General features: G+C 45.7%; 1 protein-coding gene across 1 annotated transcript in view; it reads left to right on the forward strand.

Annotated features, from left to right (window-relative positions):
- GRIK3 (glutamate ionotropic receptor kainate type subunit 3) overlaps positions 1–22,237 on the forward strand; it is a 190,072-nt gene that overhangs the window by 143,095 nt on the left and 24,740 nt on the right. The window contains exons 8-10 of the mRNA XM_081923043.1: positions 8,262–8,369; positions 11,406–11,519; positions 15,174–15,377. Of these exons, the coding sequence (XP_081779169.1) occupies positions 8,262–8,369; positions 11,406–11,519; positions 15,174–15,377 (426 nt within the window). The remainder of the gene's footprint in view (positions 1–8,261; positions 8,370–11,405; positions 11,520–15,173; positions 15,378–22,237) is intronic.

Raw genomic sequence — 22,237 nt, forward strand, 5'->3', positions numbered from 1 at the left:
ATGTGTACTCCTGGAAGAAATCATCAAAAGGCATCACAGCCATAAGACCTCTGAAAGACTCCAATCACCAATTTTGAGTGGTTTTGTGCAGAGTTCTCAGAGTTGGCAGCCTGGCTACCTGGCTATGGATTCTGGCATGATTCAAGCAGACAGTCCCCCATCACTGGTTGTCAACAGAGATGGGAACAATGGGAAGCCTTGTTGACTTACTTGGAGCCTGTCAAACTGTGGAAGCAAATTATGCTGTTGCAATGGAGATCCTGTGCTGTTGGCTGGCCTCTCCATTACCCTCCAACATCACCATCTCAACTTGACTTTTTGATTGGCAAGGGGGCCTGAAAGTGTCCAATCCACTGAACATCTTGCCTGGGTCATGCCTCCAGTTTCCAGGGCAGAGAGTTGATTTACAGGTTGTGTGTATATGCACAGGTGCACTTTTGCAAGTTTGTCTTGTACAAACATTCCCCTACGTGGCATAAATGGCATGGGGCTGAGTGGGAATGCTCCTAGATGTGCTATGAAAAGCTGGTGGCCTTATCTCAAGAGGGGGCAACTAGAGCGACTGATACTAGCCTGAAGCTTTAGGTAAGAGTGGGTGAGACTGGGCAGGTCATCAACCTCCTAAATCACCAAGGAAGCTGAGGAGCTTCCATCTCACTGAGGAAGAGGCTGGTGCCTCATTCAAGTGATGCTCAACAAAGACCTTCTGGAGAGCAGCCAAGCACCACTGAATGAGGGGAGGCCAGCTGCCCTCTGGTCCCAGCTCTCAGTTCCACTTCACCTGTCACCCTCTCTCTCAAGGTGCATCGCTCTGAGTGATCTCCTGCAACTAGAAATGAGAGATTCACAGCTCAAGTGTGAGCAATTACCATGAGAACAACAGAGATACAGAGAAGCTCTGGAGTGCTATTCAGGTTGCCAAGGAAGAGGTTGAGGGTTGACCTTGCTATTATGCATGTGGAAATTAGAGGCACTCCATGGCAGTGTTTCTTTTGAGCCTTGCAGACAAAGACAGAAGAAGAACAGAAGCCCAGGAGTTAATCTGTGTAAACATGTTGGCCTCGAATTAAAGTCTCCTTCCTTCCTAATAGTGCAACCGACTACAGCAAACTGCTGCTCTGCTTGCCCTTTTCTCTCACTTCACTCAAGTTTTATGGAATATCTACACCAGTGGTTCCCAAACTTTTTCAGGCCACAGCCCCCTTGCTTCCATAAACTCATCCCCAGAGCCCCCTACCCTATAAAAAGCATTATTCAGAATAGCAGTTTGCATAGCTCTCTAAGGAATATAGTAACACAGTAAAATTCAAAACAGTAACAAGTAATTGCACATTTATTCAAAGCCTAATTAAAACTATTTAGCTTAATTAATTCAACAAAACTGGTGAACTTGATCCAGTGATGCCAGCTTTCCAAAGTCTGGTAGTAATTTAGCAAGAGTTTTATATACCACATTTAGTTAACTACTTCACTGTTCAGTAAACTTTTAATGCTCTTGATGGGATTAAACTCTCTCTGAAGGAGCAGGTACTTAGCTGGGGGGTATTTCTGCATCATTTGCTGTCACTTGAGGCTCAGGTGGCCTCAGTGACATGGAGTGCCTTCCATCAGCTTTGGCTGGTGGCCCAGCTACACCCCTAACGGGAGAGGAATAACCTAACTTTTGTTGTCTATGCTCTGGTAACCTCTAGTTTAGTTTACTGCAACATGTTATATGTAGGACTGCCTGTGAATATGGTTTGGATACTTCAGCTAGTGTAGAATTCAGCAGCCAGATTGCTCACCAGGGCAAGACAATTTGAGCATATGACAGTGATTCTGGTACAATTGCACGGCTTCTGGGCCCAATTCAAAATGCTGGTTTTGACCCATAAAACTCGGGACCACAATATCTCAAGGACCGCCTCTCTCCATATGAACCAATATAGACCCTGAGATCATCGTATGAGGCCCTTCTTTGTGTGCCTCCTCCATGAGAGGTTGGGGGGGCCTTTTCTGTGGTGGCTCCCCATTTGTGAAATGCTCTTCCAAGGGAGGCTTGCCTGGCCCGTTCATTATACACTTTTAATGTTCTGAACATTAAAAGTTCTGAACCACCCTGTGATCTTCGGATGAAGGGTGGTATACAAATTTAATTAATATCGGTTTTTTTCAAAATGAGTAATTGAAGTGCCTTCCCTCACCTCACCCCACCCCACATCCACTATTGAAATAGAAACAGACATTGGGGTAATTCAGAGAAGCTAGTAAGGGGGCAATTCACAGGCTAGTCATTGCTAATCCATTAGCAACAGGAAGCCATAAAATGAGCAAAGGGCCTGAGCACTCTTCTGTTCTCCCTCTCCCTGAAAGTACAATTCCTTATGGATCCGTTTGGTCCTTTGGCTCCTTGAACTAGGCAAACACAGCAAGGGCTATCAGTGGCTACTAACCATGATGGTTATGCTCTGCCTTTACAGCTGGAGGCAACAATGCTTCTAAATGCCAGTTGCTGAAAACCACAGCTGAAGGGGTGGTGGCTCTTGTGCTTGGGTCTGGCTTGCAGGTTTTCCCCAGGCAACTGTTCAGCCACTGTGAGAACAGGAGGCTGGACTAGATGGGCCATTGGCCTCATCCAAGAGGCTGTTTTTATGTTCTTAGCAAGTGAGGAGGTGACAATGCTGACAGTGTGCTTCTGTCTTCAGTTCCTTAGATTCACCTTCCTCTTTCCTCTGAGCTCTATTTTATGCCCAGGGCTGTTGCTTCCCTGTGTTTTCAACCAGTTGCACATTTGCAAAATCTGCTGCCAGAAGCAGAGACCATAAAGAGGCAACATTTGTCCTTTGGGAGGCCCCAAACAGAAGGCATTTCTCTGCTAAAGAAGCTGACAATTCCCACTGCAGAGGTAGCAACTTGCGCTGCTTTTGCCAGTGTGCGCCAGACCTTCCAAAGCTTCTGTCACAAGCAGGAAAGTGCCTAGACTTTTTATAGCCATTCTGTGCCTGCCTCCAAATCTACTCCTGCTTTGCAAACTGTTCTTCAGAATTTATTCTGATCCACTAAACCTCCATTGAGCTTTTTGTCTGCTGGATCAAAACAAGCCCTTTGAAGAATAGCTCGATCATATGCTCAGATTCTCAAGCCTTTATTGGCATATGGATTGATCATTTGCAGGGTTTGCAACTTAATCAGGAGATCTTGGGAGACCTTAGCCTGGAAGTCTCTTAGGGTCTAAGGTTTAGCAAAGTTTATAGTTCCCTTACTAGCAAGCAACAGTAAGCTGGGGGAACCTAGGGTTGTGTTTGCAATATGTAGAATTGTAACTCCATTCTGCTCAGTTATAAACACCAAATAGTATTATTTAGTCTTGGTTATGGTAATAATTCGTATCATAAAACTGTAGTTAATATTTTGACCCTGCCCCACTGAATTGAAATTTCAGCCTTCACGACATAGGAAAATGGCTGAGTAAACAGCTATTTTCGTGGAGGAGGGTCAAGGTATTAACTGATATGCATGAAATTTCACATATAGCTTTATAATCTCTAGTGTCGTAAGATAATACCTTTGGAGCAGGGATTTTTTTTAAAAAAAGTTTTTTTATGAACCACCCTAATGTGACAGCCCACCAGATATTTGAAGATGGCTACCATATCATCTCTCAGTCTCCACTTCACCAGGCTAAAAGGTTATATATGATAGCCAGCTGCAAATATTATAGGATCATCATCTTCAAATACTTAGGGACAGGCTGGGGGGGATGCAAATATTGACATATGTCTCCTTTTTCTTAACAGTACCTTTATTTTCATTGTGTATGAAATCATAACGTGGGATGTGGGGCAGCATGCTCACTGGGGTAATTTCGAGCTTGGTTTCCCCAGGACGTGTGGTGGGAACGACTATGGCATAAGGAGCCTCATGAAAGATTGTGCCTCCTTCACTGCGATATGACAGGAAAACACTAAACCCTGTTAACGGCTTGGCATTTCATGGACGGGAGCAGGGAAATACCAGGCCTAAAGTTCACGGCATGTAAAACGGCTTTCATTAAGTGCAGGCAAGGACTGGCCACGCAAAAGCTCAAATGTCACCAGCTGGCACAGAATTTGATAGGGTGGACCTCGTCCCTCCCCAGCCCCACTGGCCTCCTGCTCCGCTGGCACTCTGTGTGTGAGATAGAGAGATAGGGGAGAGGCTCCCTTATGACATCGAGTTTAATTGTTCCGGTGGCCCTGGAAACTGAGAGTAACAGTGATTTCAGGTTTGCTGAGGTGCTTAAAGTGGAGAATGATTCATGGAATCATAGAATTGTAGAGTTGGATACGACCCCAAGGGCCGTCTAGTCCAACCTCCCTGCAGTGCAGGAATCACAGTTAAACCATTGCTGATTGATAGGTGCTGAAACATGGAAGTAGCTTTGTTGAAGGGTGCTGGTCCCCAAGTGTGCACAGAACGCCTCTGAGTGACACGAGAGGGAGGAAGCTGAAAATGCTGCATTTGGACCTGCCGTGGTCCGAAAGCCCTGTTCACATGTGTGGTAGTGGGAGAGAAATGGTTGCTGAATGACCCTTTGCAATGACCCTGTCAGCATAAAACACCTGTTCTCAGATATTTTCACTGGTTGCTGCTTTGCTACCAGGCTGAGGTGTTACTGTTAGTATTGTTGTTGCTGCTGTTGTTGTTTAGTCGTGTCCGACTCTTCATGACCCCATGGACCAGAGCATGCCAAGCACTCCTGTCTTCCACTGCCTCCTGCAGCTTGGTCAAACTCATGTTAGTAGCTTCAAGAACACTGTCCAACCATCTTGTCCTCTGTCGTCCCCTTCTCCTTGTGCCCTCCATCTTTCCCAACATCAGGGTCTTTTCCAGGGAGTCTTCTCTTCTCATGAGGTGGCCAAAGTATTGGAGCCTCAGCTTCTCGATCTGTCTTTCCAGTGAGCACTCAGGGCTGATTTCCTTAAGAATGGATAGGTTTGATCTTCTTGCAGTCCATGGGACTCTCAAGAGTCTCCTCCAGCACCATAATTCAAAAGCATCAATTCTTTGGCAATCTGCCTTCTTTATGGTCCAGCTCTCACTTCTGTACATCACTACTGGGAAAACCATAGCTTTAACCATACGGACCTTTGTCAGCAAGGTGATGTCTCTGCTTTTTATTTTATTTTATTTTTATTTTTTAATAAAGTTTATTAATTTTCATCCAGTTATACATTTTAACCCGAATACAACAAATTATGCCTGTTTTGAACTTTCTTCAGCGTCTCTGATAGTCATCCATTTTTATATATTTAATACGCAGTCCCTTTTTTCATATTGCCATTATTCCTCCTTACTCCCATTACTGTATTTTTAATAAACAATACTTATTTGTTTTTTTACAGTGCCTCTTGAAATCCCACTAACGTTGTGTTTATACCACATATGTTTTTCAGATAATCCACCAATTTTCCCCAGTCCTCAATGAACTTTTGGTCTTTAGTGTATCTAATTTTCCCAGTTAATTTATCCAGTTCCACATAGTCTGTCAATTTTAGTCTCCATTCTTCTATCGTCGGTATCTCCTCTTGTTTCCACTTCTGGGCCAACAGGATTCTGGCTGCCGTTACAGCATATTGGAAAAGTTTTAAGTCCTTTCTTCTTATGTCCTTTCCTACCATCCCTAAAAGAAAAGCTTCTGGTTTTTTCACAAAGGTATATCTTAACATTTTTTTCATCTCATTGTATATCATTTCCCAGAAACTTTTTACCTTTTTACACTCCCACCACTGATGAAAGAACGTCCCTTCTTTATCTTTGCATTTCCAACATTTGTTATCCACCTTATACATCTTTGCTAGTTTTACAGGAGTCATATACCATCTATAAAACATTTTCATTACATTCTCTTTCAGCAACGTACATGCCGTAAATTTTATATTCTCTTTCCACAATTTTTCCCATTCCTCAAATTGAATATTATACCCAAAATCCTTTGCCCACTGTATCATTACCGATTTAACCTCTTCATCCTCAGTATGCCACTCCAGCAATATCTTATACATTTTTGACAGAGTTTTATATTCATTGTTTATTATGTCTTTTTGGAAAGTTGATTCCTTTTCTACATAACCTTTTCCCTTCAAATCTTTTTTAATTATTTCGTTTACCTGGCGATAATGCAGCCAATCATATATATGCTCTTTAACTTGTTCATATGGCTTCAGTCTCCATTTCCCTCCTTCATTAGTCACCAGTTCACCGTATGTACCCCATTTTTTCCTCTTATTAATTTTCTTAACACTGATTACCTCCAACGGGGACAGCCAGTGCGGGACTTTTGGTTCCAATATATTTTTATATCTTTCCCACACCTCCATTAATGAACCCCTGAAGATGTGGTTTCCAAATCCTTTGTGAACCCTCTTTTTTTCACACCAAAGATACGCGTGCCATCCAAATCTGTTATCAAAGCCTTCAAGAGCCAATAATTCATTATTTTCTAGCTTTATCCATTCTTTTACCCAGCATAAACATGCTGCCTCATAGTACAATCTCATATCTGGCAGGGCGAAGCCACCTCTTTCTTTAACATCTGTTAATAACTTAAATTTTATTCTAGGCTTCTTTCCCTGCCAGATATACCTTGAAATCACTTTTTGCCATTCTTTGAAAATTCCTATACCCTTTAATATGGGTATGGTCTGAAATAAAAATAACATCTTTGGTAGCACCGTCATTTTTACCGTAGATATTCTTCCCCAGAATGATAATTTCATTCTGGCCCACACCTCCAGATCCTTCTTTATTCCCTTCCAAACCGGGATATAATAGTTTTGATACAAATCAATATTCTTAGGTGATAACCAAATTCCCAAGTATTTAACCTTTTTCACCACCTCTATCTCAGTTTGTTGCTGCATTAATTCAATCATATTTTGTTCCATATTTTTTGCAATCATTTTCGTCTTATTCTTATTCAATCTGAATCCTGCCAGCTTTCCAAATTGTTCCATCTCTTCCAGTACCTCCTTTACGCTTTCTATTGGTTCTTCCATAGTCATTACCAAATCATTTGCCGATGATGTCTCTGCTTTTTAAGATGCTGTCTAGGTTTGTCATCGCCTTTCTCCCAAGAAGCAAGCATCTTTTAATTTCGTGACTGCTGTCACCATCTGTTAGTATATAAAGCCCTTAATGATTTGAAACCAGTTTATTGATGAGATCTCCTTATCCCACACCAGGGGTTGGCAACCTAAGGCCTGTGGGCCACAAGCGACCCATGGGAGTTGTTTAACTTGCCCAAGGACCCCCGCTGCCCGCTCAGAGACCCCCAATGCCCGGCCGGCTCTCGCCACACTAAACCAATGCAGAGCAGAGAGGGGTCTGCCTTCTGCGACACTGGCCGGCTTCCCATTGGCTGCAGGAAGCTCCTGCAGCCAATGGGAAGCTGTGCACACCTCCTCCACACCGGAAGGAACACCAGAAATAGTGTTTGCACATGCGTGTGTGCGCACACTCATGCACTCTGGCCCACCGCAGTGTCTGCGGGACCGTGAACCAGCTCCAGCCACAAAAACTTTGCTGACCCCTGTCCCACACATACCCATGTGACCACTTCAATTGGCAGAATTTCAGTACTACAGGTGCCAAATAATATCCATTCTGCATTTGAAAGAACTTGATCGTTTAGTGTGCCAGCACCTACACTTTGGAACTCCCTGCTTATTGAGTTCAAGCAGGCTCCTTCACTGTAGTATTTTTGGTGTCTGCCATAAACATTATTGGTTAGACATAGTTGAGGCTATCTGTTTTTGTGTTTTAACTTTTGTATGGTTTAAAGTATGGTTTGGATTTTTTTCTTTATTTTACTGTTGTTGTTTTTGTGTAAACCTCTTTGTGGTTTCTTCCAGGCAAGTGGTGTGTGTGTGTGTGTGTGTGTGTGTGTGTCTTTCTCCTCAGGACTGTGACTGGCCAAAATCTCAACAGACCAATGAGTTATTTCCCCTCCATGGTGAGCAACCTGGAAGGGGTGAGCGTAAATCAGGGCTGAGAGTACAGTGGGATTTATGGGGTTCCCCAGCCTCTGCAGTCCCATGAGCAATCAGGGGTGATTATTAATTAATCAAGCTCTTCAGGGGCAGAGTCATGGTGGAAGGAGTAATTAAAATAAAGCACTGTGCTTCTTTGGAGCAGATTGTGATTTATGAGCTTGACAGATGGCTCCTTTGTCTCTCCCTACCCCCACCCCCACTATTCATCAACATCCCCCAACCTCCAATGTTCCCCCCTTCTTTCCCCAGGCCCAGTGGGAAGGTCTCACTGGACGCATCGTCTTCAACAAAACCAGCGGCTTGAGGACGGATTTCGATTTGGACATCATCAGCCTCAAGGAAGACGGGCTTGAAAAGGTCAGTTGGGTTGCCCCATGGCTTCCTTTCCTCTTTTCAAAGATCAGAGCAGTTCTCCTGGGCTCCCCCAGACTATCCATTGACCCTGAGAACTATATAGGAGCTGAAGGGTTGGCATTGCACTGGTGAGTGCAATGGCATTGCACTGGTGAATCCTGCTCATCCCTTGCTCATTCCCAAATCTCATTGGCCAGCTCGCCATCTTTCAGCCAAACTGCCTTTGCATGGTTGCTGTGAGATCAGCAAATCAGCATCTGATCATTGCAAGTGGACTTCTTTTGTACATGGAGGTTTTATTTTAGCTCTCCTGGCCAATAGCTGTCCTCCAGGAATGTGTCTAATTCTGTGGATTCTACAAGCAAACTTTGCTTTCTGGGAAATGGGAGGTGTTCTTGTGAAGATGTCTTATTTTATTTATTGCATTTATATCCCACCTTTTTCTCCAAGGAGCTTGATGTGTCATACATGGTCTGTCCCCCTCCTCATTTAAGCCCCATAGCAACCCAATAAGGTAGGTTAGGCTGAGAGGCAATGACTGGCCCAAGGTCACCCAGTCAGCTTCATGGCCAAGTGGGGATTTGAACCCTACTCTCCTGGGTCCTAGTCCACTACTCTAACCACTGTGCCACACTGCCTCTTGCCATGTTCACATCCATTTAATTGGGTCATCCAGGGGAGAAAAAATATCTCCAGACTTTTTTACCTTCTGCAAGACTTTCTCAGGGTGTTGGTGTTCGTATTTCTTCCAGCACTGGTGCTTATTCAAGATAATTTTTGGACACTGTTACTTAAGGCCAGCATGTGGCATTAAAATTCCCCAACAGCTTCTTGTATGCTCTGCAAGGATGCTGGGACTCAGTTAATTTCCGTCATTTCCAGCGAGTTCTTATCACATTTTCACGCTCTCTTTCTCTCTCCCTCTTTCTCTCGAGTGTGTGTGCTTAAGCTCTCTCTTAGCTCAAGAAAGGCTTTAGAGTGTCTGTGTCAAATCTCTGTGGAGTCAGGACATTAAATTCCAGTCAATAGGTAATCTGAATTAATTGTGTGCCCAAACCGGGAGCAAATCCTGATATATACTTTTGCATTATGTTTAATAGTTTACATTTGCCTGAGGTTTAGCGGTGAGCTTCTGATCTTCCTTGCCTCCTGCAAGTTAACGGATTATGGAGGCATTAAACATGTGTAATTACAAATCCTGTATCCAGCTAGCATGGTGGCAGTGCTGGCAGTGGTGGGATAGTGGGACAGTGTTGTTGAGGGATTTTTATTTTTATTTAAGCAGGCTTGGGTCTCCCATGTAGGGTATTTTTCTTTCTTTTGCCAAGTCATTGTCACAAACTGCAGTGAGGGTTTTTGTTTGCCATTTGTGTGTCATCATAAAGGTAAAGGTAAAGGGACCCCTGACCGTTAGGTCCAGTCGTGACCAACTCTGGGGTTGCGGTGCTCATCTCGCTTTATTGGCCAAGGAAGCCGGTTTATAGCTTCCGGGTCATGTGGCCAGCATGACTAAGCCGCATCTGGCGAACCAGAGCAGCGCACGGATACACCGTTTACCTTCCCACCAGAACAGTACCTATTTATCTCCTTGCACTTTGACGTGCTTTTGAACTGCTAGGTTGGCAGGAGCAGAGACTGAGCAACAGGAGCTCACCCCGTCATGAGGATTCGAACCGCCGACCTTCTGATCGGCAAGCCCTAGGCTCTGTGGTTTAACCCACAGCACCACCCACGTCATTCTACCCATTAATAATCTTTCCACACATGGATCATTGCAGGATGAAGGAGAGGACCAAGGGAGGGAACTGTCTTTTGTATATAAACAATCAACTATTTTGAAAGGGGGCCAGTTGGTGTTTTAATAGAATCATAGAATTATGGAGCTGGAAGGGACTCAAAGGGTTGTTTGGTCCAACCCCCTGCAATGCAATGAAGTTTTACTTCATATCAGTAAAACGTTGTGTGGTTATTTTGTGTGGTTGTGCAGATTGGGGCAGGGGGGGGGTCTTTTAAAATGTAATACAGAGCTTCTTGCCTTGCAGACTGTGTCATTTAAGACTCAGGGGTTCTCAGATAATCCACAGGTGAAACCGTGAAATGTGCCAGCTTCCTCCTGTGTTAGTTTTTACAAAGTCTTTTGAATCCTCTCCTAAGATAGCTTGAAACATCACTTAGTCATTATACACACATGCAGACACATAAACATCTTGTTTATGTTGTTGTTGTCACCATCTGTCTGTCTCAAGAGACAATGAACTATGCTTGGGGGGCAAAGTTAAACCCCTGTATTAGCAGCACTGACTTCCCCAGGGCACGAGCTTGGGTAGTGTGTATGGAGGTCCTGGACTGCCCAGATGATGAGACCTCTCCCCTTTCAGCCAAAAGCAATACATTTGGCACATACTTTAAGTATGGAACTTGCTCACACTTGGATGGTGTTAAAAGAGGACTGGATAAATTCACCATGATGGCCATGCTCTGACTCCATTGTCAGAGACAGCAATGATACTGAATGCCAGTTGCTGGAAACCAGAAGAGGAAAGAGTGCTCTTGTGCTCAGATCCTGCTTGCGAGTTTCCTGTTGGGGCATCTAGTTGGCCATTGTGAGAACAGCAGCCTAGACTAGATGGGTCACTCTGGCCTGATTCAGCAAGCTCTTCTTATGTTCTTAAATCATGTTAAGGTTGTGTTACATCAAAGTAACAGTTTGTACAAGCACTGCCCAGCCCTCTCTTTCATTTTTTTGCCTGTTTTCACTTGAGCAGGGATGGAGATCATTTGCAATCCCCTCCAGATGCTGTTGGACTTACAACTCCCATCAATCCCAAAAGCCAACGTGACCCAGTGGTCATGGATGATGGGAGTTGTAGTCCAGCCACATCTGGAGGGCATCAGGTTCCCCACCCCTGAGCTAGAGACTGATTTCACAATATCTGACCTCCACTCCCTTGACCGTTCTCTCTCTCTTCAGTGGCCTGACTGGTCTGGCCTGATAGTTTGGTTGAATTTTTGCTCATTTCTTTTCTGCCTCCATCACAGGTTGGTGTGTGGAGCCCATCTGATGGACTGAATATCACTGAAATCTCCCGAAGGCAAGGCCCCAATGTGACAGATTCCCTCACCAACAGATCCTTGATTGTCACCACAGTCCTGGTAAGTGGTTGCAGGGTTCTATCTAACCCCTCCTAGATTTGGCTGTTTCCACTTCTAGATCGTAACCCCACCACCACCTTCTAAGGAGCTTGAGCTGTGTTTTCATACATTACATTGTGTATGGACAGATTATCCTGATAGCAAAAGGGCTGAACTATTTGGGCATGGCAGGGAACTGTCCAAAACAATGTTCTCCTTGGCAGCATCCAGACTGGGGTTCAGTGAAGCCATTGGAGCTCAGTGTGGTGTATATGGTTCTACTCCTCCTTAAATAATCCCCACAACAAGCCTGTGAGGTAGGTTAAACTGAGAAGCACTGAATGGTCTGGGGTCACCCAGTGGACTTCTAGGTCGAGTGGGAGATTTGACACTCTAACAAATACATGATCACACTTCCTCTCACCAGTGGATTCCAATCTATCTTCTGCTCAGCCCTATGCTGGGGAGCAACTTCCCACAGCCCACAACCACCCGCTCTGAAACTGCAACCAAGCCCTTGTCATCTCTCAGGAGCTCTTATTGACATTTCTCAGCATCCCTTGGGGCTCCCCCTTCCCCCCCCCCACACACACTTAGGCACCCAAGTGACAAACTACCCCAAAGTAATTCACTTAGCCAGCGACGCTTGGATACTCAGCCGGTCTCCTTGGCCACTAACTGTCACAGCACATTTAGCACACGGGCCTGCTATTGGATTTGAAGGCAGGCATCAGTTCAGGGTGAATTTCCATCCAGTCTCTAATGAATTATGATGAGGCCCACTGGTTTAGATTCAGATGTGTTAGACAGAGTGCCGAGCTTTGTTACTTCAGAAGGAAGATAGGGGGAGGGCGGAGGCAGGCGAATCCCTTGGAGAGGATGCGGCAGCGAGATTGAAGAGTTTCTCTCTTTGAAACCACACACACAGGCTCCTCTCTCCCAATTCCAAATCAGCCCCCCATTTTGATAGTGTCTCTAAGCCTTTGCTATAGCATCAGCAGCTGGTCCTTGTGGGTCTAGATCAGCTGCCATAGTATCATGGAATTGTAGAGTTGGAAGGGACTCAAAGGATCATCTAGTCCAGGGATCCCCAGCTGATCCTGGTAGATCGTGGGATCCTTATCATGTACAAAAGGTTATGGGGGGAAAGCTTAAAAACTCTGTGCAATCCACCCACCCCACACACGCTCCTCCTCCTTCTGATGACAATGGATAGATCACTGCCAGGTTTTTTATACTGGGAGTAGATCGCAGTCTCTTGGGAGCTGGACATGCCTGATAGTCCAACCACTCACAATGCAGGAATCACAGCATCATTTTGGCCTGCAGGGGGAGGCCTTGGTCACCTTGAAAAGGTTAGCCAGTACCTCATACTAAACCTAGGCCCCATCACTATTATAGATTTAAAGCAGAATCATACCATTTGAAATAGTCATCCGGAAACTGTAGATTGTTAAGGGTGCTGAGAGTCCTTAGAAGACCCCTATTTCCCTCACAGAGCTACAAATACCTCTTCTCAGGGACCTCAGGGAGCTGTAGCTCTGTGAGGAGAATTGGGGTATCCTAACTGCTCTCAGCATCTACAGGTGCATGGCCATCTGTCAGTGATCCTTTTGCTGTGTTTCCCACATTGCAGAGGGTTGGACTTCATGGCCTTTTGGGGTCCTTCCAACTCTAGAATTCTATGAATCCACGATACACTTCCCAGGTTTAAAGTGGTGTGATACTGCTTTCAGTGTATAGTGCAGATGGGGCCCTAGACTGCCTTATAAAGTCATAGAATTGTAGAGTTCAGATTTGCTAGCTGTCATTCCTGGGTTGCAGGGGGTTGGATTAGAGGTCCCTTGGGGTCCCTTCCAAGAGTTTTATGATTCTGTGCTGATGACGCAGGTGGAGACCAGCGCTTCTGCTTTGCCTGAGTTCTGCAACAGTTCCCTTTTCAAGCAGGGAATCACCCACAGCTCCCTCCCGCTCTGCCACTTGATGGCCTGTTTGCTGTTGCTGATGCTGCCGCCACCAAGACGTGGTGCTGGGATTCCTCCCTGCCTCCCCCTTTCACACCCTCCTGCTCATCCTGCAGCGCCTTGTCGGTGGCAGCTGGCCGATGATGTTTCTCCAACAGACCGTTCCGCTCTCTCCTCCTCGAGCCACGGGAGAGCTGTGAAGATCCTGAAATTGAGGGCACCTTCGCTGAGAAATCGATTAGCGAGCCCTGAAAGCCTGCGAATTGAATGTCTGACCGTTTCCAGTAATAAATTGTGAAACAGCCCGTGAATAAGTGCCTTGCAGAGTTCAAGAATTACCCCGTAGGAAATGTCTGAGACCTCCAGGAGCGGCGCAGAGGCGAGCAGAGCTCCTACATGGTGCTGCTTCTTCAACTGTTAAATATGGAGGAACATGCCCCCCTCCACTCTGTTTTGTGCCTCCCGAGATTAATGGGGCTTTATGGCTGCTCCTGCCGGCCTCTAGATTTGAGAACGAATGCAAAAGGCACGAGGACCAGATTCCTGGATGGGCATCCTGCCTGCTGCCTTGCTTTCAGCTGTTCCTTGTCCACCAGCTGTACCAGTTTTGGGTGCTGCAAGTTGTTTGTCCTATTTTAAGGACTGGGCAACCCAGTGGTTTCCAAAGTGGGTGGTATCGCCTCATTGCGGGGCATCAGGATCACCAAGGGTGGGCATTAAGAGGCAAGATGGTGACACCATTGGGGGGAGGAGGGGCAGATACCAGAGGTGCAAATGACTATGAGACTTTGAAATGCTAGAATCCCTGGAGCAAGTTCATCGGTTTTGTTGAATCAATTAAATAAATAATTTTAATTGGATTTTGATTAAGTGGGCAATTAATTGTCACTGTTTCAAATTTTATTGTGTTCTTGCAGTCCTTAGGGGGTTGTGCAAACTGCTATTCTGAAGAGTGCTTTTTAAGGGGTAGGGTAAACTGGGGAAGAGTTTATAGAACCAAAGGGGTGCTGGCCCCCCAAAAAATCAGTACTACTGAAGTAGCTCCTTCACCCTGCCTAGCAGGTTCCAAACATGGAGAAAGCCTCTTTTTATGGGTCTTTCATGGAAGACAATCTTTATGTGGGGCAGTCAGGCTGAGTTCCAAAGAGCGGTAAGGTCCAGTGGTAAGGCAGGTGGCCATGAAGCCACTCTGGCCTTCTACCACATCCTTAGGAAAATAATGCATGATGGCCTCAGTTCCTGATCTGTAAAATGAGAACATTCCAAACAGCTGAGCATGAGGGGCCGCAATCCAAAGCAGAGATGTGCAACCATTAAAATCAATAGTGTTCAATGACTTCTTTCATGGTGTTTACTTCTGCCTTGAATTGTGGCCACTGAAGTTTTTGAAGCACATTGAAAATAAAACAAGTTCTAAGGATGGAATATGATATTGAATTATTTGCTGCATTTATATCCTCCTGTTTTCTCCAAGGAGATTCCAGGCCCTAGTCAGACCATCTAATCACTACAACACACTGGCTCTCATTAGTGTTATAATGCTATAATGGTAGCAGGCATGATAACGACCAAACTGGCTGCAGTGCCAGAAAGCAAAGAGAGACACCCAGATCTGTCCTGTGGCTACTTAAAGGGGCTTCTGTGGCTGGTGGGTTTAGCTTGCATGTGGTTGTTTAACTACTCTCTGTCTCTTTCCTTCCTTCCTGTGTAGGAGGAACCCTTTGTCATGTTCATCAAGTCGGACACCGTGCTCTCCGGGAATGAGCGCTTTGAAGGCTACTGTGTTGATCTCCTAAGGGAAGTCTCCCGAATCCTTGGCTTCAGCTATGAGATCCGTGTGGTGGAGGATGGGAAGTACGGAGCCCAGGATGAGAAGGGGCAGTGGAACGGCATGATCAGGGAGCTGATTGATCATGTAAGTACCTTGCTGTTATCTATAGATGTTCCTCAGGATCCCTTCCAATTCTACAGTTCTATGATTCTATGTGCTGCATCACCCCCCTCTCCCACCTTCATTTGTCTGCCTGCTTGCTTAAAATACTTCTATCCTGGCTTTCCAGGAGGGACCCACGAGGCTCAACCTGGCTAGCAGCAAAAATTAACATCAATAAATGCAACCAGAAAACATGTAAGGATATTGTTTTGAAAAGCAGATAAAAACAGGACAGTTAAAACTTCACAGTTCAGATGCTCATTAAAAAAGAAAAGAAAAGTTTTCATATGGCAGGAGAAGGCCCTTAAGGAGAGAGCATGCCTTACCCCCTCTGGATAAGGAGTTCAAAAACCTATGTGCAGCCACAGAAAAGGCCTTCACCTGCACCTCAGCCAAACACAATTCTTGATAGGGAGGAGAGCCTCTCCAGAAGATCTTAATAACTAGACAGTTGTGGAGGAGAGAAGACAGACTTCAGAAATCCCAAGCCATTTATTTAGGGTCATGATGAACTTTGAACTGGGCTCAAAAAATTAACCAGAAGCCCACGAATCATCTGTCATAAAGAAGTAACATACTCCCAGTACCCAGCTCTGTTCAGCAGACTGGCCACAACGTTCTGGAGCAGCTGGAATTTCTGAAGACTTCTCAAAGGCAGCCCCACAGAGAACACATTGCAGTGGTCTATTTGAGATGTGGCTAAAGTATGTGTCACCATGCCCATCTCTGGTGACTCATGGAATGGGCACAGCTGGTGCACCAACCTAAGTTGGGTAAATGCAGTCCTGACCACAGTCAATAGTTGAGCATCTGTGCCCAAAGCTGGGTCCAGGAACATCCCCTAAGCTGTGCACTTGAGTTTCCAAGGGAGGGATTCTGCCCCATTTCTGTCTTGTCTGGATTAAGCCTCAGCTTGTTTGTCCCCAACCCATCCATGATCAAATTAAAAACTGAAGGAAAAATTGAAGGAAAATTGAAGGAAGGAGAAAGAGACATGGATACTACCCACTTGAAACTGGCTTGTATCGGACTTGTGTTCGACCGAGCTTCTCCGAGCTCCTCCAACGTGATTAACAACCTGAGCCTTGATGAGGTTCCAAGCACGTTCCCTCATTACGCAGAGTATCCAGCACAGGGAAAGACGAGATAGTATGAGCTACATGGCAAAAAGAGTTTTATTCCTAACTATGCAGACAGAAAAGAAAATGCATCCTCTCTCTGTGAGAGCAGAGAGCAACTGAAAAACAAAGGAACAGGAAACCAGTAATATCACATCTGTCTCCTGTCTTCCATGCAGTGGCGTAGCGTGGGGGGTGCAGGGGGGCCGGCCGCACCGGGCGCAACATCTGGGGGTTAGGGTTAGGGGGCGCAAATCCAAGAGCACTGCACAGTGGCAACACACAGAAACTAACAGCTTGGACTGAAACTGGAGTATTGGTGGAGAGAGAGAATCTGAATTTTCATACATTTGTTTATGAAACAAACAATCTACAATCTTCTTAAGACTATGCTGTGCATCATCTGTCTGTCCATCCATCATCCATTTCCACATGTTCCTCTTGAGTGTGACCAAGAAACAGAACCAAATATTGTGCTTCTTTGAAGAGATTGCTCTGTGTATATGCCCTGAGGTAGTTGTTGTAGTCCCTAGAAAAGGTGTCTGGTGAAACATACCTTTTAGCTCCCAAACAACTAGAAGGACATGCTAAGGAAGAGGCAGAGAACCAGAGGCAGACTCAAAAGCAGAGTGTTTCTGAGAGGCATGGGCTGGAGTCACATCCAGCCCTAAGCAATCTGTCTCTCAAGGAGTTAAGCTGTGGCCTGCGGTCCAGAATCCCAGAGGCAATATCTCCGCTTGATGATCCATGCTTGCACTTTTATAGCCTGACCCTGCTGCAAAGCAGAGGACAAGCTGTTAAAAAAAGAAAAGCAGGACCAGGTGTGTGAGGAACAATTTCATTTATTTGGAAATGCAGTTTTATTTTCAAAAGCAGAACGTAAACAGATTCTTCCTTCCAGCTGAGTAGATGCAGAAATCTTTTGCAGGCGACAGAGGCAGTTCTCCTCCACCTAGCAGTAATACACCCTTCTCTGAAAACGCTAAGCCAGATAGCCTCCGTGGATAGCATTATTGGGCAAGCTTCTCCTCACTCAGGTTTGGTTGGACTGGAATCTTTAATAAAATAAAAAAGCAGGAAAATAGCTTGGCCCATTTCTGAGCCATTCCTGGTTCTCTGGCACTCAAGTGGCAAGCAGAGAGAAGCCTTTTGTTTCTGTTCTCCTGGGTCTGAGGGCTTGTCCACGCTTCTGCTTGCCCCATGCCTAGAAATATAGGAGCCAACTGCAGGGGCCCTTGGGTGCTTGGGCACCCACAATAATATAATTGTGGGGGCTGGGCACCCACAAAGTCAATGAAGAAGGCTGGCAGGTGGCAGCAGCACTGCCTCCAAAAGAGAAGCAGATCAGCTCTGCCCTCCTCGGCCAACGAGTGAGGCACCCTTTTCTGGGGGGTGGGGCTCAGACATGGAGGTAGTCTCTCTGCCTCCAAGCCCTTCCCCATGGAGAAGGGTGCCTCACTGGCTGCAGATAGGAGGAGGAGGAAGAGGAGTCATTGCTGCTGGCTGCCGCAATGTGGACTTGCAACATCACTCGCCCACACCTGCACCTAGTGTGAGTAAGATCACATGCACTACGGCCAGGCAATGTCGCATGTCCATGTTGCGGTGGTGGGCACCCACAATCCTGAGAGAAAGGTGGCACCCCTGCCTTGAAAGCATGGGTCCAATCAATTTTCCGCTTGACCTGAGCTTTCTAGGCTTAGGTCTGAGCAGTTTCCTTCTTGCCCCCACTCCTTTCCTAGTGAAAACCACTCTTCAATGCTAAATCGGAGCAAACGTCCATCTGGGGAAAACCTGAATTGCTGTTTGCTCCAACTGAGCACTAAAGAGCAGTTTTCCCCAGAGGAAACCAGTGGGACAAGAGGAAGTGTGAATAAGAATAATATTACAGCATGCCAGGGTGCAAGCAGAGGGTTGGACTAGTTCTGCCCTGCCCCATGTTATCCTCACAATAACCCTGTGAAGTAGGTTGGGCTGAGAGTGAACGACTGGCCCAGGATCACCTGGTGAGCTTGAATGGGGGATCTGAACCCTGATCTCTAAGGTCCTAGTCTCACACTTTAACCACTACACCACACTGGCACTTGTGGACGAGCACACGCCAACGTGCTTTCGCACAAGCAACAGGTACAAAGTCACTTTGCAAAAGAAGAAACGCTTTGAAACAGCAATTTTAAAAAAGCAGCCACACTCGTAAGAGCACTTTCAAACAGTAATTACCACCTGCCTGTTGAGAGCATCTTTTTATCGGAGTCCCTCAAAGCACTCCACAAACATTAATTACCCCCCTGCAATGCTAAGTGGGTTCCGTTTTAATTGAAACTGTAAATGACTTTGCTCAGAGCTGTGCACCGTATCGGGGCAGAAGGGAGGCAGGAGCCACAGATCCTAAAACCTGGCTGCCATGGCTGCGGCTGGCCTGGCTACTGTCGTTTTACAGGAACCATGGTTCTGACAGCTTGCACCATTTTACGCAGATAATCAATTGGTGTAGTACAATAACACGAGAGCAAAGGGGCCTTGCTTCCCTATGGGAAAGATGTCTTTTTAATAATCCTTTTATTAATAGGAGAGCCACCTTTCACCATTTATTTTAACCATTTGGTGATTAATCTGGGCTGCTGTGTGCAGGAAGTCACATGAGGCTCCAGAACGGCATCAATTTCTTGATGCTCTAATAATACCATGAAGAAAATAATGCAATCTGAGGGACTTCTAATTTCCCAGCCCACTGAAGTGTCTTCCATGCAAATTTCAATTCAGAGGCCTCCTCAGACTGAACCTGTAAAACAGAACAAAATAATTAATGGCATAATTACCCTCTGAATGCAGTTTGGAGGCATCAAAGTGGGGGGAGGCTCCCTCTTTTACATCCACCGACCCCACGGAATGTCTCCCTTAGCAATTGATTTGTTGGGTTTAAGAGTGGGAGAAAGATGTACATACACAGCACTGCATCAGCCCAGCCAGGAAGCAGCATTTATTTCTTCCAAGTCAGACTACTCTAAAAAGCCAGAGAAATGTAGTGATTACAGAGGTGGATTGAGACCTGGGAGACCAAGGTTCAAGTCCCCATTCAGCCATGAACTTCACTGGGTAACCTTGGGCCAGTCACTGCCTCTCAGTGTAGCCTGCCTTGCAGAGTTGTTGGGGGATTAAAGGAAGAGAGGGAGAACCACGTACACCGCCCTGAGCTCCTTGGAGGAAAAGTTGTCATATAAATGTAACAATAAAGCAAAGCCTTCCTCCAATAGTTGGGGCTTGGTGTGAGGACTGCTGTTGTGTGTGCACTGCCATCCACAGTATGAATGTCAGTGTGTTTAGGTGCATGTTTGAGCAAACTATAGATGCATCCTATAGATATCCTTTTGCAGTGTGTGTTGAGGGGGGGTACACTGTAACTTCAGGCCAAATGCCTGAGTTCTGTGGAACCTTGCAGAAAGCTGTGATGCTTGTTCTCTGTCAAGAGACCTGACTTGGTCAGCACATCGTTTGACGCACAACTTTCCCCCCTGTGCAGAAAGTCAATGAGTCACGTAACTCGTGACTCGCCCAAGGCACACTGTTTCCCACCACAGGTGGCCTGTGATGTGAAGATGAGGACAACCAGCGGTGCTGCCCTTTATTTGTCAGCACTTGCATTTTGGGATTGCAGGGACTCTACTTTGCCCCCCGCTGTGTGATCCTGGCAGGTCTGGCCACAGGCAGTGCAGCCTTAAGGGAAAAAACAGCTTTTTAGAAAGTCCTTTGTTTTGAGGCTGGCCTGAAGCAACAAAAGCAAGAACATCTCGTGCCTTGGAAGGTTTATGTGTTCAGTTCCCCCCACCCTGCAAAATGGCCATTTCCTCCTGCAGCTGGGAAAATCCCCAGCTGGCTCAGAGGACCATCCCACACCATGGCCATTCATTTCACACACAATTTTCAAAAATGTAGATGCTAACCTTTGAAGACAGCGAGATCCTGCAAATGCAGGAAGAAGGAGGAGGAGGAGGAGATCAGGGACACAGCTCCACCCCTCCTCTGTTGCATCCCCAAACAACTTGCGGTTGAAGGGGACTCTCTCCACAGATCTTCATGCCTGAGCATTGACACCTCGGGACGCTGCTGGAAATCTCTGGAGGAACCAGATGCCGAACTTAACGAGCCATTGGCTGGATCCAGCAGGCTCTTCTTACATTCTTAAATTATGTGGTTATGTGGGAATTGGCTTTCTTCATATTCATTATAGGTTTGGGTATATAGGATTCTTTGGTGTTGTGCAAAACTCACTTTTGCTTGTGGTTAATGAACGGTATATCCATAGATGATCCTATCAAATAGCAGAAGGTTAAAGTTGTGGTCTTTGGTCTTAAAGATCCACCTAGAACAGCATTTTGATTCCAGCTAGATACCGCCTGGGATTTTCACAAGAAAGGCATAAAGGTAACCAGTGCCCTCTCTTCTTTGCCCCCTCCCCCTGGTATCTAGTACAGTCATACCTTGGATCCCGAATGCCTTGGTACTTGGACATTTTGGCTCCCGAACGCCACAAACCCAGAAGTGAGTGTTCCAGTTTGTGAACATTTTTTGGAAGATGAACATCCAACAGGGCTTCCGTGGCTTCCAATTGGCTGAAGGAGCTTCCTGCAGCCAATCAAAAGCCGCGCTTTGGTTTCTGAACGTTTTGGAAGTCAAACGGACTTCCGGAACGGATTCCGTTCGACTTCCAAGGTACGACTGTACTCAGAAATTTGCTATCCTGGGCGTGGTTCTTCATGTATCTATCAGGGATGGTAGCTTGGTTAATCTTCTATCCATGAATTCATCTTTTGCTGAAGCCACCTCAGCTCCTGCCCATTGTAACACCCCAGGACAGTGAACTGCATCAGTAAAACTTATTCAAAAGAAACTCTTCATGGCACATAATTCCTTCTGCCTTCTGTTCCTTATAGCTCCAAGGTAGCCTTGTTCTGACACTCCTACCGCAGAAGAGGCTTGTATCAAAAGCGGCTACATCTTTTTGTCCTTATTGGACATTTTGCACCAATATAAGCTGTTCTCTGTGATTTCTACTTGGCATGAAGAACACAGAAAAAACGGAGGGTTTTTCTTGAACAGAAATGCCTCCCCACTGATAACTGCAGCTCAGTCCTAATCTCTGTCCCTGGGGGATGATTTGACAGTTGATTTAATGCTTTCACCATAAACAGAGCATTTATTGACAGTAAATTCCAGCAATTTATGTCCTTACAGCTACCTGGTTTGGGAATGTTTTTGCACCTGATGCTGAGAGATTGTTTAGTGCAGATGCTGGCAAAATCACTGCCCTCAGATGGAAAGGGGCAAGCTTTCAAGATATGCCCTGATTCTATGCCCTGTATGTTCTGAGCTGCAGGAATTTGGCATGGAGAAAACAAGGGCCCAGAGGATGGGAAGGAACTCCTGAAACACACAGTTTATCTTTGCCTCTTTATGTTTGCCTGAATCCACTAAATATTTTGATTCAGCCAACACGAAAGGAAGGTAAATTTGAAGGCAAAACATATGTAGAGATCTTCACAAACTCTCTCAGGGAAGACGCATTGTCAGACATTGCTGTGTTACACTTGGAATGAATTTCATAGAATCATAGAATCATAGAGTTGGAAGAGACCACAAGGGCCATCGAGTCCAACCCCCTGCCAAGCAGGAAACACCATCAGAGCACTCCTGATATATGGTTGTCAAGCCTCTGCTTAAAGACCT

This window comes from Podarcis melisellensis, assembly GCF_964234715.1.
Source record: "Podarcis melisellensis genome assembly, chromosome: 8".
Classification (NCBI taxonomy): Eukaryota; Metazoa; Chordata; class Lepidosauria; order Squamata; family Lacertidae; genus Podarcis; species Podarcis melisellensis.